Genomic DNA, 16,892 nt, shown 5'->3' on the forward strand with positions numbered 1-16,892 from the left:
AGATATAGTGGTACATATTCACATGTAGAGGTGTACAGATATAGTGGTACATATTCACATGTAGAGGTGTACAGATATAGTGGTATAGTACATTCACATGTAGAGGTGTACAGATATAGTGGTACATATTCACATGTAGAGGTGTACAGATATAGTGGTACATATTCACATGTAGAGGTGTACAGATATAGTGGTACATATTCACATGTAGAGGTGTACAGATATAGTGGTACATATTCACATGTAGAGGTGTACAGATATAGTGGTATATATTCACATGTAGAGGTGTATATATATAGTGGTACATATTCACATGTAGAGGTGTACAGATATAGTGGTATATATTCACATATCGAGGTGTATATATATAGTGGTACATATTCACATGTAGCAGTGTACAGCTATAGTGGTATATATTCACATGTAGAGGTGTACAGATATAGTGGTATATATTCACATATAGAGGTGTACATATATAGTGGTATATATTCACATATAGAGGTGTACATATATAGTGGTAAATATATTCACATGTAGAGGGCTACTCTGCACTACAAAGTGTCTTATTAGACTCAGAATGACTTCAGATACACATACTGTCTTGAAAGGTAAAATAGCTGATAATGAGTCCCAAACGAGTCCCTACTCTGCCTATTCTGTTTCTTCCCCTCGCAAGTTAAGTTACTTTTTGGACCAGTTTGTGGTGCATGTCGGGGCGACTGACCTTGAGTTTCTGACCTAAGTTTCCCGGACGGACGCGCTCTGTCGTTGCGGTCAGTAACACTGGCCTGTGGTTTCCTGGCAGCTTGTCTGTTTACTCAGTGTTGAACTGCCCGGCTATCTGTCCACTTACTCTCTGGCTCCTCCCTCTCACTTTCTTCGTGTCTCTGAGAAAAACAGAAATTAACTGATCTCATTGATGTGTGTGTCAGTGTTTTTACCCTCCATTTTCTGCCTTTCTTCTTGTTGTCTCTCTCTCTCGGTGTCCTTATGTCTATCTGTCTGTCCTTCCTTCCTGTTTTTCCTTCTTACCTCCTCAAACCTGCCGTATTTCTCCTCTTCTTCCTCCTCCCTCCCTCCCTCCCTCCCTCCCTCCCCCTCCTCCCGGGGCCCCTCATGGCCCAGGCCCTACGGCCTAGAGGAGGATGTTAGACAGTATGAGCAGGACCTGGCTAAGAGGCTGTACCAGGCCAGAGTGAGGGCGTCTCAGGGCCCGACTGAGGCCCCTCAGCCCACCGCCACCACCGCCTCCTCCTCTGCTGCCTCCCAGCTCAGGTCTGCTCCATGGCCCCGCCTGCCCGGGCCACATGCACGGCATTGTGGGAGTGTGCTGAGGGGGGCACTGTGGGGTGCTTTAGTGTGTGTGGGGCGGGCGGGGGGCATCTTGCTTAGAAGTTAGAGTTTGAAAGGTCCCGGCAAGCACTCACAACAGACATTGTGACACTGCTTCACTGCCTTTATTCGACGCTGCCTTGCTTCTGCACGTCTTGGCTGTATCCATCGCTAGCTTCCTCCGTTACCCCCTCTTTTCTCTCTCTCTCTCTCTTCTCTCTCTTTGACGCTTTGTCTTGTTGTGTCCACATTACTCCCTTTCTCTTCATTTCACGCCACCTGTTCCTCTAGTTTCCTAACGCATCGTTCATCTTACTAACACACGGCCCACGGTAAAGTTGCAAGCAACATATGTGTTGAGTGGAGGGTATGCCTACTAGCGATGCGTATGTAGGCAGTCCTTATCCTGGAATGCGTTCCTTTTTCTTCTTATTTTTCTTTTTTTTACTGTGTAATTGAATTGATGTGGTTAGTTTTAGACTGTACCACAGCAAACCAGGACAAGGAGCACCCAACTACTGTCTCTGGCAGTCTTCATAGTCTGTCTCTCTGTCTCTCTGTCTCTCATCCCTTGCTTTCTCCTCTTCCGTTATCCATCTGAGCATGTGTCTCTCTCTCGTAGGATGAAGTCCCTGGAGCAGGATGCGCTGAAAGCCCAGATGGTCATCGCCAAGTCTCGGGAGGTGAAGAAGCGTGGCACACTAGACCAGCTGACGGAGTCTCCCTCCCCAGCTCCCACCCCCTCCCCAACCCCTCTGGAAGGTACCCTTCACACTACTGATGCTGCCTCCACACTACTGATGCTGCCTCCACACTACTGATGCTGCCTCCACACTACTGATGCTGCGTTCATACTACCTTTAAAGAAGATCATTAAGTATCCAAATGCCTTTCTCACCTGGTGTCTCTCTGTGTGTTTCTCTGACAGAGCTGACTCCTCGAGGAGTGACCTCGCCAGGCAGACTGGTAAGCCTCATCTCCCCTCCGTTCCTATACTGTATTTGTCTGCAGGGTGAAAACAAGACAGATGTTCCCTTCTGGGAACGGAGCGAGCTGCTAAAGTCGACAAACTGTTTCAGAGCCGCAATGTTTGGCTTTCCCCTTTTTTTATAAAGGCGCTTACATAGTATAGGGTTCAGACACGTATGTGGACGGACACTCCACACTAGTCCTGTGGCTTTTGTTGATCAGCAAGCAGGCCCAGCTATGTTTTGTATGGCACCACTACACTGGATACGAACGCACGGGTATGCGCAGACAGGAACATTTTTTGTGGCACGTGGACATGCCTGTGTGGACGTCTGGACACTAGGTACTCGCAGACGGAAACGTTTAACAATGCGTAGACATGCCTACTATTTATTGGATGTCTAAACTCTAGTCTAGGTACGTGCAGATAGAAATGTTTAGCAGTTTGTGGACACCTGCTGGAGTCCGCTGTTGCATCATTTTCTCTGCGTGGACCCTAGCGGACCTGCGCCTGGACTATGAGATGGCCTTTAATGAAGGAGCTTTGTCAAAGAGAGAGGTCTTACATTTTCAGTGGCTGGTTTCCATGCTTGGAAAAGAAAACAAAGTTAATTGATTGGCTTAAAAGACACACACGGGCCATCCACCGTCTTGCTCATCATCACTGTAGCCAATCAGAAGCTGAGAACATACGTGCTCCTTTTCCATATGCCACAGTCACCCATCAACCTCCCAGCGTCCTACCTCCTCTCCTCTCCTCTCTGCACTTCCTCTCCTTCTCCTCTCTCTACCTTGTCTCTCTCTCCCTTCCTCTCTCTCCCTCCCTCCCTCTCTCTCTCTCTCTCTCTCTCTCTCTCTCTCTCTCTCTCTACTTCTGTTCATTCCTGTTTGCTATCCTTCTAGTCCCTGTCGTCAAAGAAGTTTGACTACCGACAGTTTGCTGCCATTCCTTCTTCCAAACCCGTATACGACATCCAGGTATTGGCTGCATGCTGAGCTCCCAGGCCACCGCGTCCTACTCCTTCAATCCCTCCCTCACACCCTCACTCCCTCCTCTCCGCTTCCCTGGGTGCCCCCCCCTCTAATCTCCCATAATCAGAAGGGTGCAACAACTGCAGTCCCCCATCTTGGACCAGTGATTGTTCAGTACTCACTTCCTGCTCTCCACTCTCGAGGGGTGTAGCTGGCTAACTCTCGATTTCTGCAGCAAAGAGATTGTGCTCGTACTAAATAATGACACACCAAAATGCCTGGATTGTTTGATTGTTTTCTCACTCTTGCCACCCCCCCCCCTCTCTCTCACCATCACAAACCCCTCTCACCATCACAAACCTCTCTCACCATCACACCTCTCTCACCATCACAAACCTGTCTCACCATCACAAACCTCTCTCACCATCACAAACCTCTCACCATCACACACCTCTCTCACCATCACAAACCCCTCTCACCATCACAAACCTCTCACCATCACAAACCTCTCTCACCATCACAAACCTGCCACAGCATCACCAGCAGTAACCACTCATATCCACGTGTGTCTCTCTGCCAGCTAATCAATCAGCCACTCATCTGATGGGCAACATTAACCCTCACCCAACCACAGCCAGACATTTGATTCAACTAACCAAAATCATATCCTGTGTTGGCTGGCAACACTAACCCTCTTGTTCCATGCATGGCTGTGGTCTCAGGCAGAGTGCAGTATAGGGCTGTCTTAAATACTTCGAAGCTTCGTTCGATGGGCATGGGATTCGAATGGGAAAATAAATTTTTAATTAAAAAAAAAAATTATATATACCGGTATATATATTTTTACCTGCAAAATCTTGCACCTCCAATGCAACAGACGTCATACGCCTCATTAACTCTGCCTCTCTCTGTTAACTACAACAAGCACATGGAAATTCCTCATTAACTCCTCTCTGTGTTGAATACAACTTGCTGCTTTTATAAAGCCTCAAATGACAGCTTACAATATTTCATAAAAGCAAAGTGTTTCGTTTGTCTAAGATTTAAAAAGGTTTAAACTTTACAGCACTGACAATTCTCTATAGTATTTTTTTTGTTTTACCTGTGTTTGATAAGACACCCAGTCAGCAGCAGTGTCCCGACCCATATGATATACAAACATGTCTTAATAAAACGTGTTAAGTCGAATTCTGCCTTTGTCTCTATTAACTACATATAAATATTTATATAATTTTTGCTTTATAGACGAAGGTTGCAACATAATTATGTAATGTTGTTGGCTGTGTGACGGAGAACAGCCGCCCAGGCAGCGCAGCTCCCGACTCATTATTAATTTAATTAATTAATCCAATCCACTTTATTTATAGAGCACATTTAAAAACAACAATGTTGACCAAAGTGCTGTACAAGTCCCACAACATAATAAAAAAATGTAAAACATTTTATTTTATTTTTTTTTATCTCAAAGCTCGAATCTCTGCCCCAAAGCTTCGACGGTCAGCCCTAGTGCAGTACATCCTACCAGCCAGGGGTGTCTCTTTACATTCATGCCACCTAACAATAGAACTATTCAGGAGGCTGTGTGGGCTTGAACTGCACGAGGACACTAGTTTAGTGCAGAGCAGCTAGTGGTACAACAGTTAAAGGGATAGAACCCTACTTCCTACTTACCCATGATGTTGTCCCCAACACAATGCATGCTGGTCATCATACTGGAGGCCCATAGCTCCGCTCAGTTAGCCACAAAACCAATGCAAAGTCAATGGGGACAAGGTCCTGTCTGTACAAGCTGACTGAAAGTAACTAATCTACTTTGTCTGCAGCACTGTGATTAGGTTTCAGTTACTTACTAGTTTGTACAGACAGGACATTGTCCCCATTGACTTTGCATCAGTGTGTGGCCGAGTAAACGGAACTACCTGTAGCTCCCCGGAGATAGGAAATAGGGCTAGGGTTGCAAAATGTTGAACTATCCATTTAAAACTTGAGGAAAGAGCCCAGGGGGAGCGGAGCAGGGGGTGTCGTAGAGTGATACTGGAGGAAGCAACGCTTGGTCTCTGGTTCAGCGTCTGTAGTTGGTTGGTTGGTTGGTTGGTCTGTATGGCTGTGGATCTGGGGATCACATGTGGTTTCTTAACTGTTGCACAGAGGCCCTGGTTTATGTAACCTCCTTGGTGCTGCTGCTTTTGTGTTTGGCTTTACTGTACTGAGCTTGCTACGTGTACGTGTGGTTGCATTTTAGATTCAGATGTCGGGGGAAGAGGGAAGGGTGCAGCAGTAACTGGTAAAGGGATCGAGATTTCTGGAACCCGTGCTCTATTTCTTACTTACCTACCAATGATGTTGGTGATTAGTAAAGAGTCCTTTCTCAGCACAATCAGCTGTTCCTCATACTAGCTCCGTATAGTGCAAAGTCAATGGGGTCAAGCTCCTGTCTATAAGCTGACTGAAGACAACTGAAATCTACTCTCTATTCACTGTGTGGGGTAGATTAGATTTCAGTTGCTCTCAGTCAGCGTATAGACAGGAGCTCGACCCCATTGACTTTGCATTGGTTTGTGGCTAACTAACAGGAGCTAGTGTGAGGAACAGCATGAATTGTGCTGAGAAAGGACTCTTACCGATCAACATCATCACTGGTAAATAAGAAATAGGGCTAGGGGTCCAAAATGCTGAACTATCCCTTGTGTAGTAATGTGAAACAACACCTTATTCTCAGTGATTCATAATGGAATGAATGTCTCCTCTAAATCTAACCTAATAACACATAACAGCATTATTACACAGACAAACACAAACCTAAACATGTGTTGCCTGGGTAGCGCAGTGGACAAAGCACTCGCCTACCACCGCAGAGACTCTGGGATCTAATCCAGCTGTCAGCGGTACCTCCGGCTTGGTCAGTCGTCCCCACTAACACAATTGGCAGTGTTAGCGGGTGGGAAGCCGGTGGGGTATGTGTCCTGGTCGTTGTAAACTGCGACTCGTACTGGTCGGTCGGGGCGCCTGTTCAGCAGGGAGGGGATCTGGGGGAAATAGCATGAACCTCTGCACGCGTTACGTTCCCCCAGTGAAACTCCTCGCTGTCAGGTGAAAAGAAGCAGCTGGCGACTCCACATGTATCGGAGGAGGCATGTGGTAGTTCTACACCCTCCCCAGGCCAACAGTGGGGCAATGCGCGCAACGACCAGGAAGGGAATTGGCATAACGACTAAATTGGGATGGGTGAAAAAAATACAGAAAGCCCAAAAATAAATAGAATATAAAAAAATGTGTTGCCTGGTTTTGTCTGTGGCATCGGTGACGGCGTACTTCTTGCAGTATAATTGCCTTTCTGTGTGGATAATATGTGCTTCACAGCAAACCACGGAATTGATATGTCTAACTCAACCTCAACCCGGCCTTCCTTTAACCCTCCGAGCTCACCTGGGGGACTTGCTTTGTTAGAGGTTGTGGCTCTCTGGGTTCCTCTGACGGAGGGCCTGTGTGTTTGGTTGGCGTGGCGCCATGCCCTCGTTAGCCTCACACTGCCAGCCCCTCTGTTCACACTATGAGGGCTTCCGGTGGGATGAAGGGTACCCCTCCTCTCTCACTCTTCTTCAGGTACTCACTCTCTGTTCTTCCCTTCCAGTCCCCTGATGCAGTCGACGACATTCAGTTCATCGACGACGGCTCCAGCAACCCAGGTGAGTGTCATAGACGGGTCCCAGGTGGTGTGGTTAGATCTGGAGGGAGAGGTGGTTAGGCCTGGAGGAAGAGGTGGTTAGGCCTGGAGGAAGAGGTGGTTAGGCCTGGTGGGAGATGATCTTTATGGAGAGGTGGTTAGATCTCGAGGAAGAGGTGGTTAGATCTGGAGGAAGAGGTGGTTAGGCCTGGAGGAAGAGGTGGTTAGGCCTGGTGGGAGATGATCTTTATGGAGAGGTGGTTGGTCTGGAGGAAGAGGTGGTTAGGCCTGGAGGGAGATGATCTTTATGGAGAGGTGGTTAGATCTGGAAGAAGAGGATCTTTATGGAGAGGTGGTTAGATCTGGAAGAAGAGGATCTTTATGGAGAGGTGGTTAGATCTGGAGGGAGAGGATCTCTATGGAGAGGTGGTTAGATCTGGAGGAAGAGGATCTCTATGGAGAGGTGGTTAGGTCTGGAGGAAGAGGATCTCTATGGAGAGGTGGTTAGGTCTGGAGGAAGAGGTGGTTAGGCCTGGAGGGAGATTATCTTTATGGAGAGGTGGTTAGATCTGGAGGAAGAGGTGGTTAGGCCTGGAGGGAGATTATCTTTATGGAGAGGTGGTTAGATCTGGAAGAAGAGGATCTTTATGGAGAGGTGGTTAGATCTGGAGGGAGAGGATCTCTATGGAGAGGTGGTTAGATCTGGAGGAAGAGGATCTCTATGGAGAGGTGGTTAGATCTGGAGGAAGAGGATCTCTATGGAGAGGTGGTTAGATCTGGAGGAAGAGGATCTCTATGGAGAGGTGGTTAGATCTGGAGGAAGAGGATCTTTATGGAGAGGTGGTTAGATCTGGAGGAAGATGATCTCTATGGAGAAGTTTTTAGGTCTGGAGGGAGAGGGGCCTTGTGGAGAGGTTAGCTGAAGAAAACAGTGTGATTAACAATAATATATAGACCTTTTCAATGGAATTGTGTAGTGGTCGACCGATATATCAGTTTGCCAATCAATCAGGCTGATATTGGCAATTTTTCTAATATCTGTACCGCCAACATTACTATCTTTCGTCGGCTCTCTTGGGATCAATCTTACCAGAGTAAAAATGATGTTATATGATACTAGAGGTTCACAAGGAATCCGTGGTTACCAATCACTTCATTCTAGATTACAAATAGACAACATTTGACAAATTATAAATAGAGCTCCATGTGACTCTGTTACCAAGTGCAAACCTAGCTGTCATCAACCAACTAATATAGCTAACATTAGTGAATTTAAGCAATTATGTCACATTTGTTATTATTAAACTGGTGTTTTATCAGATGCAAAAAAAAAACAGGTACTGTCTGCTACATGTCATCAGCCATTGATAATCCATTTCTGTCGACCACTATAACCTGTACGTTCAGACAACAACGTGAGGAGAAATATTGTCTTGCTTTACTCTCATGAGTTTGACAGTTGATAACTAGGAGAACTGGCGTGAAGACATGCTAGTGCGTTTGGTCTCAACAGTAGCATCTGCAACAACGAGACCATTTTCTAAATGTAACCTATTCAACGTCTACAGGCTACAGAGCGCTCATAGCAGTCTATTCCATATCCATTGTCAAGATATAACTATATTTTCTCCATCACTTCTGGAGAATATCTCGCTCGGCACTATTCGCGCCGCCTAGAGTGAAACTGTGTCTGTTCACCTCCATTCGTGCCTTTCTATTGACTTTGTATGCGTTCGCACTGCCTCTAAATTCTGTTTTACGTTGTATATGAACGTACAGTAATTGTGTTGCTAGGGAACAGCTTGGGCCCACGTGTAAACACGGCAACATTTGGCCCATTTGGAATGTATTTATGTTGTCAAGTTTGAAAAGGTCTATAATGTATTACTCTAATGTCTTCTACCCCTTGATACAGGTGACTACCTGGGATAATCACCCCCCTTTGGTAGGATTTACACACTGTGTGTGTGTGTGTGTGTGTGTGTGTGTGTGTGTGTGTGTGTGTGTGTGTGTGTGTGTGTGTGTGTGTGTGTGTGTGTGTGTGTGTGTGTGTGTGTGTGTGTGTGTGTGTGTGTGTGTCTCTCTCTCTCCACGCACCTCTGGACTGAGTGTGGAATGCGTGTACACTACAGGGTTTTTCCTGGCTCAAAATCAGGCAGAGATGGTACCCCATAGCCTTAACCCTTTCACTGCCACACGACAGAAGGTTAACCCTTTACTATCACACAACCGACGGTGACCGTGTGGCAGTGAAAGCAGGGGGCGAAACTAGAGCCCGCCAAGCGCCATTGGCGATCAGTTTTTACGTTTGGCGACTCCCACTGAGAGGTCTGCCCGCCGTGTGGCGGGCAATCAAATAGTCATGTGAAAACCGAAAATCATGATCCAATTCTGAGCGGAGTTCTCACTCGCTGTCTCAGCACAGACATGCAGCGCACCTCGCACTGCTCCTCCTACCCCTCCCGCACCTGTTTCTGTATGCTGCATGTAAACAGAGGACAGTCACCGTGACGTTAGTCTAGTCAGAGGGACCTCCGTGAGCTAATGTTAGCTACTGTTACAAAATGACCCAGTCAACTATTCACTTTTAGTTTAATACATGAGGCATTGTGTAACGTTATCCAGCCGGCTAGCTACTGATAGCTCCCGACATCAACAACTGCTCCAGCAAGTGTCCAGTGCATAATACCTCCGTTGGCTAGGTAGCTCATGTTAGCCCACGTTAGCTCACTAGTCACTACGAAATGTCCCAGTAAACTAAATAGTTCAGAGGCGTTGTCCCAACGCCATCCAGCAGTAGCTACAGATAGCTCCTGACATCAATGTCCTACAACATGCGTATTCGAGCCCCTGGCTTACATCGCATGAGGGCTGCTGAATAGGGACCAGCTGCAGCGCAGGAGAATCCTTTCATGCTGAATGTAGAGTTTAGGGGTCCAGCTGCAGCACCGGAGAATCCTTGCTGGAGCTGGAGGCCACTCGAGTATACACACAGACAGTGGAGCTGTTTGCAGACAGCGAGGTGGCGATGTCTCGCAGATAATACAACTACAAGTATGATTATATAATATATATATTTTATTAAAAAAAAATTATATAAAATAATAATTTTTTTTTTTTAATCAAAAAAAAGTTGGCAGGTAAGAAATATGCTTGGCGGGTAGATTCTTCCCATCTACCCGCCACTGGCCGGTGAGTCAAAAAGTTAATTTCGCCCCCTGAGTGAAAGGGTTAACATAATTTATGCGCGTTGTTGCCTTCTGGCCCTTGCTAGTTGTTGTACTCTGTAAATTGTTGACCTGACAAAATAGCCAGAATAAAGATATTGAAAAATGTAGGATTAGTTTCAGCAGGGGTTGGGTATCGTTTTGGATTTGATCAATTCCGGTTCTGCTTATTGAATCCGGTTCTACTGTATGTTCGGATTGTTGGTGGGGGGAGAAAATGAAATATCAAGAACAAAACGATTCTACCTTTCATTCAGAATCAGGATCTACATGAAGGTGTCTTTTTCTCTTAACTTGCTGTAACTTAGCCTTCAGTTTTTGCCATCCGTTTCTGATACATCATGACAGGAATAATATCAAAGGAGGCTTAATTAATTTACATTAAATATATATATGGATGATGACCTAAGGAAGGAGACAACTGTGGCGGCTACGTGGCGTAGTGGGCAAGGCGCTCGCCACGAATGCGGAGACATTGCTCCACATTGCTTTCAGTTTAGCTGGTCGTTCATACTAATACACATTGGCCGTATTAGGGGGTGGGAAACTGATGGGTGGGGATCGGGCGTTGTGGACAGCGACTCCTACAGGTCGGTTGGTGCGCCTGCGCAGTAGAATCAGGAAGTGTCGGGGGCAGCGTGAGCCTCCCACGCGTTACTCCTCGCCACTGAGAGATCGAGCTGCGCAGGTGAAAAGATGCGACTGCTGTTACCTCAAGTACCGGAGGGGACTTGTGCTATGTATGACTTAGTCCATATTGCAGCCGGCTTGTGGGAGGCAAGAAACAGCGTTCGTGACAGGGGAGGGTTGAATTGGATGATACAAAATTGGGATGGGAGAAAATATAGAAAAATGGGAGAAAAAGTGGATTAAAAAAAAGGAAGGAGACAACTGTTACCAAGGAATGTAAGCTGTTCACCTTAAATCACTGCTCAGTGGCATGCATCCACTGTCTCTGTGCTCATCTTCCCTAAAGTGAAAGATCAATCTTGCTATTTTACCAATCTCTATCGGATCATGTAATTGAGCATCTTTGGCCTAAGAGTTGGTCAGGAATGTGCAGAAGCGGCCAGCAAATTTTCTATGCAGGAAAAACCCTGTGTGTGTGTGTGTGTGTGTGTGTGTGTGTGTGTGTGTGTGTGTGTGTGTGTGTGTGTGTGTGTGTGTGTGTGTGTGTGTGTGTGTGTGTGTGTGTGTGTGTGTGTGTGTGTGTGTGTGTGTGTGTGTGTGTGTGTGTGTGTGTGTGTGTGTGTGTGTGTGTGTGTGTGTGTGTGTGTGTCTCTCTCTCTCTCTCTAACCCTGCTAGTTCTGTGGTAATAGTATTGGGATGATAGTGTTGTAGAAATTAGACGGCTGCCTCAGGAGGTGTCTTTAGCTTTGCTTTGTGCGCTCACTGTTTCACAGGTTGTCCAGCTGCTGCCGTTAGTGGAGATGATATACTGGAGCAGTGGTGTTCAAACTATGGCTTCCCAGCAGGGTGCCGGGTGGCTCCAGGGATGGGGGGGGGCAAAAGGTTTTGTTATTGAAATAAGATACTATTACTTACAATATATTTTGTTCACTTGGATACGGATGCTGGGGAGCCATAGTTTTGAAAAACGCTGCACTAGAGTCTTGTGATTGGTGTGTCCAACTAATCCTCGACTACTAATCAAGATCCAGATTGTGCATGACTTCACTTTGAGCTTTGACTGAAAGACGACGACGACTAAACAGAGCTGGGATTGATTCCGTTTTAAATGGCCAATTTATCGGGGAGAATACCCTAAATTATTGAGGCGGTAATACATTGCAATACATGGAATTCACCCCATCTCTCGATGTTGGACAACTGATCTCATTGAAGTGGTCTGTTTCAGTATTCGGTCGTTGATTGCTACAGTATTCTCAGCGTGCCGGATGCTTTCCAGGTGCCCGTCTGGACACACAGGGCTTTTAACGGAGCGTCGGTCGGTCGCCTGCTTTCCTCTTTAACACCGTTCCAATGTGGCAGAGTCGATGCCGAGGCGGAGCGCTGCAGTGTGGCGGCTGTGGACGTGTCGCTGAAGCGTGTGTTTTTCTCTCCCCAGAGCCCGCTGCCGAGCCCGCTGCCAACCCAGAGACGGAGGCTCCTCCTCCTCCGACCACCACCACCACGGCCCTGGAGGAGATGGCTCTCTACAGCAACAAGCGCAAACTGAGACAGGGCCGTCGCAGCCTGGAGACCGCCGTGCCCACATAACACTTTTCACACACTGCCAGGAGACTTAGGACTCACTCATACGTACATACACACACACACACATGTGCACACACACCACACACACACACACACACAAGACATCCAGAGGAGGCGCAGAGTCACTTAACACTACTTCACACACTGTGTCAATAGTTTGAGAGAATTGCTCTCCCCTACGTAACCACTGCAGAGACTACAAGGATGATAATCATCACACACACACACACACACACACACACACACAGTAATATCCTGCGTGCCAGTCTTGCCTTTACAGTCTGCTGATGAGTTGGCATGAAGACAAAGCCCAGCGTCTCCTGAGAGGCAAGAAAACTAGCTAGCGTGGTTAGCTGGCATTACTACTTAAACACTGTTCTCCATTGTGTCGTGGTTCTGTTATCAGTTGGCCTTTTAGAAGCTGAAGTATATAAAAGAGGAGACAGAGATGTGGTTATTTCTTCCACCTCCTCTTGATTTTGCTGTTTTTAAAAGAAAAAAAGTACTGGAAAAGAAAGATATGAGTCGTAGCTGTAATACTAACTTTTTCGAATGATATTTTTTTTAGGCTTTCAGTGAATAGATTGTAAAATGTCAGGGTTTTCAAGAGGATGTTGGGAGGAGAGTGTACTGTATATATTGAATGAGGAGGGGAAACATTCTGCTACCTTCACAGTCACAAATGTGCAGCAGCGTATATTTTTTAAAACACTACATATCTTTATTGCACTGCCACTGATCTGCTTTTTAACAAACCTCTTTCTTTCTTTTATCTTAAAATAATTTATTTTGCTTTTATCATATTACCGGTAGTCAAATTGAAGGCCTTCTCCTATAGGACACTGTTGGAAAAACACCTGTACTTTTTAGTACAACGAATGAGTGACACGTATCATTATTATTTATCATTATGAACTGTTTATAATCAATTGTTAAATGTCAAGATTTAAAAAGAAGACGAATAAGAAGCTTTGAACGATTTTGCATATCAGTTTGTATCATATTATCAGTTCTACTTTGTATACACTTTGAAATCCCTTATACTGTATTGTCCGGGTGTTCCTGTACGGCAGGCTAAATGGCTTGATTCAGGGCCTAACTGTTTTGTATCAGCCCGTGTGGACAGCATAGAAACGGGTGCCGCCAAAACGTTGGTTTTTTCTCAACTTAAACCAGTCCTCTCCCAGTCTATCGAGGACACCTAGGGCTGAACGCCTATCACCTTCTCTGGGTTTAGGGTTTATTAAAACGGGAGTTATATTATGCCCTGTGTAGATAACGGGACTCTGCTACTGGAGATAACCAGCATTCAGCGAGCATACTTTGACAACTGGATCGTAAAAATGGATCAGAAATGCTTGGGAGGCTTTTTTTTTTGGGAACATGCATCTTTCAGCTTCATCTGTGTACGGTACTTTCCCCTGCCCTTTTCAGGGCAACCTTTTTATCAATGTGAATCTCACTGGTGTATCTTTCATATCTGGAGGTGTTCCGGGAGGATGTGTGAAGGTAGCAGGTGTTTCTTCTTCTGTCTTTTTTTGTTTGTTTTTTTATGTCTTTTGATTCATTTAAATCTGAAGCCACTGAAAAATCATTTCTATTATTGTGTGAATAATGTACAAATACTGAAAAAGGAAAGCAAACTTTTGGGGTTGAAACTGAGCCAGTCTTGGGGGGGGGGGGGGGGGGGGGCGGCTATGGACCGAGCACGTTGTCTGGACTGCTGGTGTGTCCGTGGGGTTGTGGACGGGCTCAGGACAGGGAGCTCTCTGCATGTATATTGGTTTTTAGTGGGAGAGCCTCCAGAGGCGGAGACTGATTAGTGATCCTTCTCCAGACATCCATCTCATTTGGTCAATTTCAAACCAGTCTTTTTCCTCTGCTTTATTTGCTGTCGATTTATCTGCCACTTTTTTTTTTCTTTTTTTTTTTTATCAATGACTGTAGCATTGTGTTAATTTAATGTAGGGCCTACTAATCATAGCTTTCCCCGTTGCTCGCTGACTGAAATTCAGTTTGGTTGATTTGCAAATGGCTGATATCATTATTTTTATTTTTTTTATACTTACTGTAGGTATATCTTTTTCCAGACAAGCGGGATTCACTACATTTTTAATGCAGTGTTTGAACATTTATTTTGTTGTTATTCTTTTGTCTTGTTCTTTTTTTGGGTGGGGGAGGGGGGGCTGTTCTTTCCAAATAGGTCAGAGGTCAAGGGTCAGAGAAGTACTTAGGGTCAAGGGTTAGAGCTCATACAGGACTGTAACTAGTGAATTTGTACAACCAAAGAAGTCTATTTTGTGGTTCAGGAATAATAAAAATGTACTTTTCATTTAACCAGCTGATTCGTTGCATTGTGTCTTTTTTGTGTATGTTAAAGGACAAATTATGGATATTTTCTACCATGTTATATGACTTCCATGAATCTGTGGAACATGTTTGTTTTTAGAAACTAGCCTAAATCTAATGTTAACAATTGACTTTCCAGTACCTCTTTCTTCCCTTCGTTCTTTTATTAACAGCTAATTTATTAAATAAAGCAATTGTATTGCTTGTGTGCCCCGCCCCCTTGTGACATCGAGGGAAAGCAATTCTGAACAGCTTGTTAATCGGAAGACTTCGAAACCGAGCCAAACAAGGGGTTTATGTCATCTTCCCCGGCAGCGCCTAAACATTTCAGAGAAATTCAGACTAACAAAGACTACCGTAGGCAAAACCATCTTCCATAATGTGTCTCTTTTTAAGTAAGACATTACAACATAACATACAGATAACATATAGCAATAAATACAAGACAATATAATAATAATAATAATAATGGATTGGATTTATATAGCGCTCTTCTCTGACTGACTGTTGCTCTGACTCAGAGCGCTTCACAGAGTCCATTATTCGTTCATACACAGTCATACCGGTGGTGGTAAGCTACAATTGCAGCCAGAGCTGCCCTGAGGCAGACTCACGGAAGCGTGGCGAATAATCAACGCCTACGGCCCCTCCGACCACCACCAACATTCATTCACATGCATACACATTCATACGAGGCAAGTATGAATGTGTAGATTAGTTGTAAATCCAATTTGATTCAGGACACCAAAAATATATAGGTTGTCCTCGTCTTTATTCTGATTCTTTCAGAGGCAATGATTGGTGGTGAGCAACAAAGTTACAATGTGTGTGGATGTGGACTGACCTGGACTGTGGCTCAACTAGCGTTTTGATTTTCCACCACCAGGTTATAAGACTGACCTGGACTGTGGCTCAACTAGCGTTTTGATTTTCCACCACCAGGTTATAAGACTGGCTGAGGCAGTTTTCTCTCCTGGTAACTCGTCTGAAAAGTAGGCTAAAGAACACAACCACCTATGGTTTCTGATTCTAAGACAACTTTTTTTTGTTTCAGTGGCCAAAAGGCAGCAAGACACCTCTAAGCAATGACAAAGTGTTTCAGCCAAGTAATAGCCCAGCGCTGGTGGGTCACTCTGTGAACGTGTCACTCAAGGCTGACACTCAGTGTATGAAGTACTTGAAAGCCATTACTTGAGTAAAAGTAAGGATATTTTATTTGAAAGTGACTGTGGTAAAGGTTAAAGTCACCCTCAAAGTAAAAGTCTTACAGTAGCTTGTATCAAAATGATTTATCTGGTGTTAAAATGAACTTTATCAAACGTAAAAAATAAAATAAAAAAAAAACTGCCAGAAATAGTTTTTTCTCTCCAAACTATATTAAATGTATTTCTCCATCCCTCAACTCTCTTCTCTTGCCGCCTGAAGACTCAAACACAGGGGTGTAAAGTACTTGAGTACTTCCTTACAATACTTAAGTACTGTTTTTGGGGATTTGTACTTTACTCAAGTATTATTAGGTTTGTATACTTGTACTTTTACTCGATTACATTTCAGAGAAAAATACATACTTTTTACTCATTACATTTAAAATGCAGACCTACAAAGTACAAATCTCGCAGGTCCAACCATTTTAATTAGTATATTTGTTTCTCTGGCCGAACTAACGTTAACGTTATTAATCCTGCGGCCACACTTTATTTAAAAACAGCCAATCAAATCCCCATCAATGGAAAATGAACCCGCCCATACCCATGCTGATTGGTCCTTGTGCAAGACTAGAAAGCGGGAATCTTTGATTAAACACCTGCTATCAGAAGAATAGACAGTCAGAGTAACAAACTACAGAAGATGGCAACAAACGATGATGAAGAGGACGAAACGGAACATTTCATTGCCCCAGAATAAAAGAAGATTTTACTTTTACTTTTTAGTACTTAAGTACATTTAAAAGTAGAAACTTTTTTACTTTTACTCAAGTGTGTTTTTAGCCAGATACTCTGACTTTTACTTGAGTAAGATTTTGAGACAGTACCCATACTTTCAATAAGTATAATTTCTGGGTACTTTTTACACCCCTGCTGGTAATATAGGCAAGTCTTGTTTCTGTCATTTACCTAGTAAAATGTCGAGTGTTAAAACAACAAAGTGGGGAGATTGTTGC

The 16,892-nt window shown here is 44.7% G+C and overlaps 1 protein-coding gene across 9 annotated transcripts in view; it reads left to right on the plus strand.

Annotated features, from left to right (window-relative positions):
- Window positions 1-14,039, plus strand: part of scrib (scribble planar cell polarity protein) — a 151,537-nt gene extending 137,498 nt beyond the window's left edge. For 4 of the 9 annotated variants that reach the window (XM_084326684.1, XM_084326689.1, XM_084326685.1 and 1 more), the window contains 5 exons: window positions 1,955-2,094; window positions 2,261-2,298; window positions 3,205-3,279; window positions 6,905-6,959; window positions 12,234-14,039. In XM_084326684.1, coding sequence (XP_084182810.1) covers window positions 1,955-2,094; window positions 2,261-2,298; window positions 3,205-3,279; window positions 6,905-6,959; window positions 12,234-12,385 — 460 coding nt within the window. In that variant the 3' untranslated portion in view covers window positions 12,386-14,039. Of the gene's footprint in view, window positions 1-1,954; window positions 2,095-2,260; window positions 2,299-3,204; window positions 3,280-6,904; window positions 6,960-8,852; window positions 8,883-12,233 lie in introns of all 9 variants that reach the window. The other 5 variants (XM_084326687.1, XM_084326691.1, XM_084326688.1 and 2 more) reach the window with 4 other exon arrangements.
- The last annotated feature ends 2,853 nt before the right edge of the window (window positions 14,040-16,892 follow it).

Source organism: Notolepis coatsorum (genome assembly GCF_963971535.1).
Source record: "Notolepis coatsorum genome assembly, chromosome: 12".
NCBI classification, from domain to species: Eukaryota; Metazoa; Chordata; class Actinopteri; order Aulopiformes; family Paralepididae; genus Notolepis; species Notolepis coatsorum.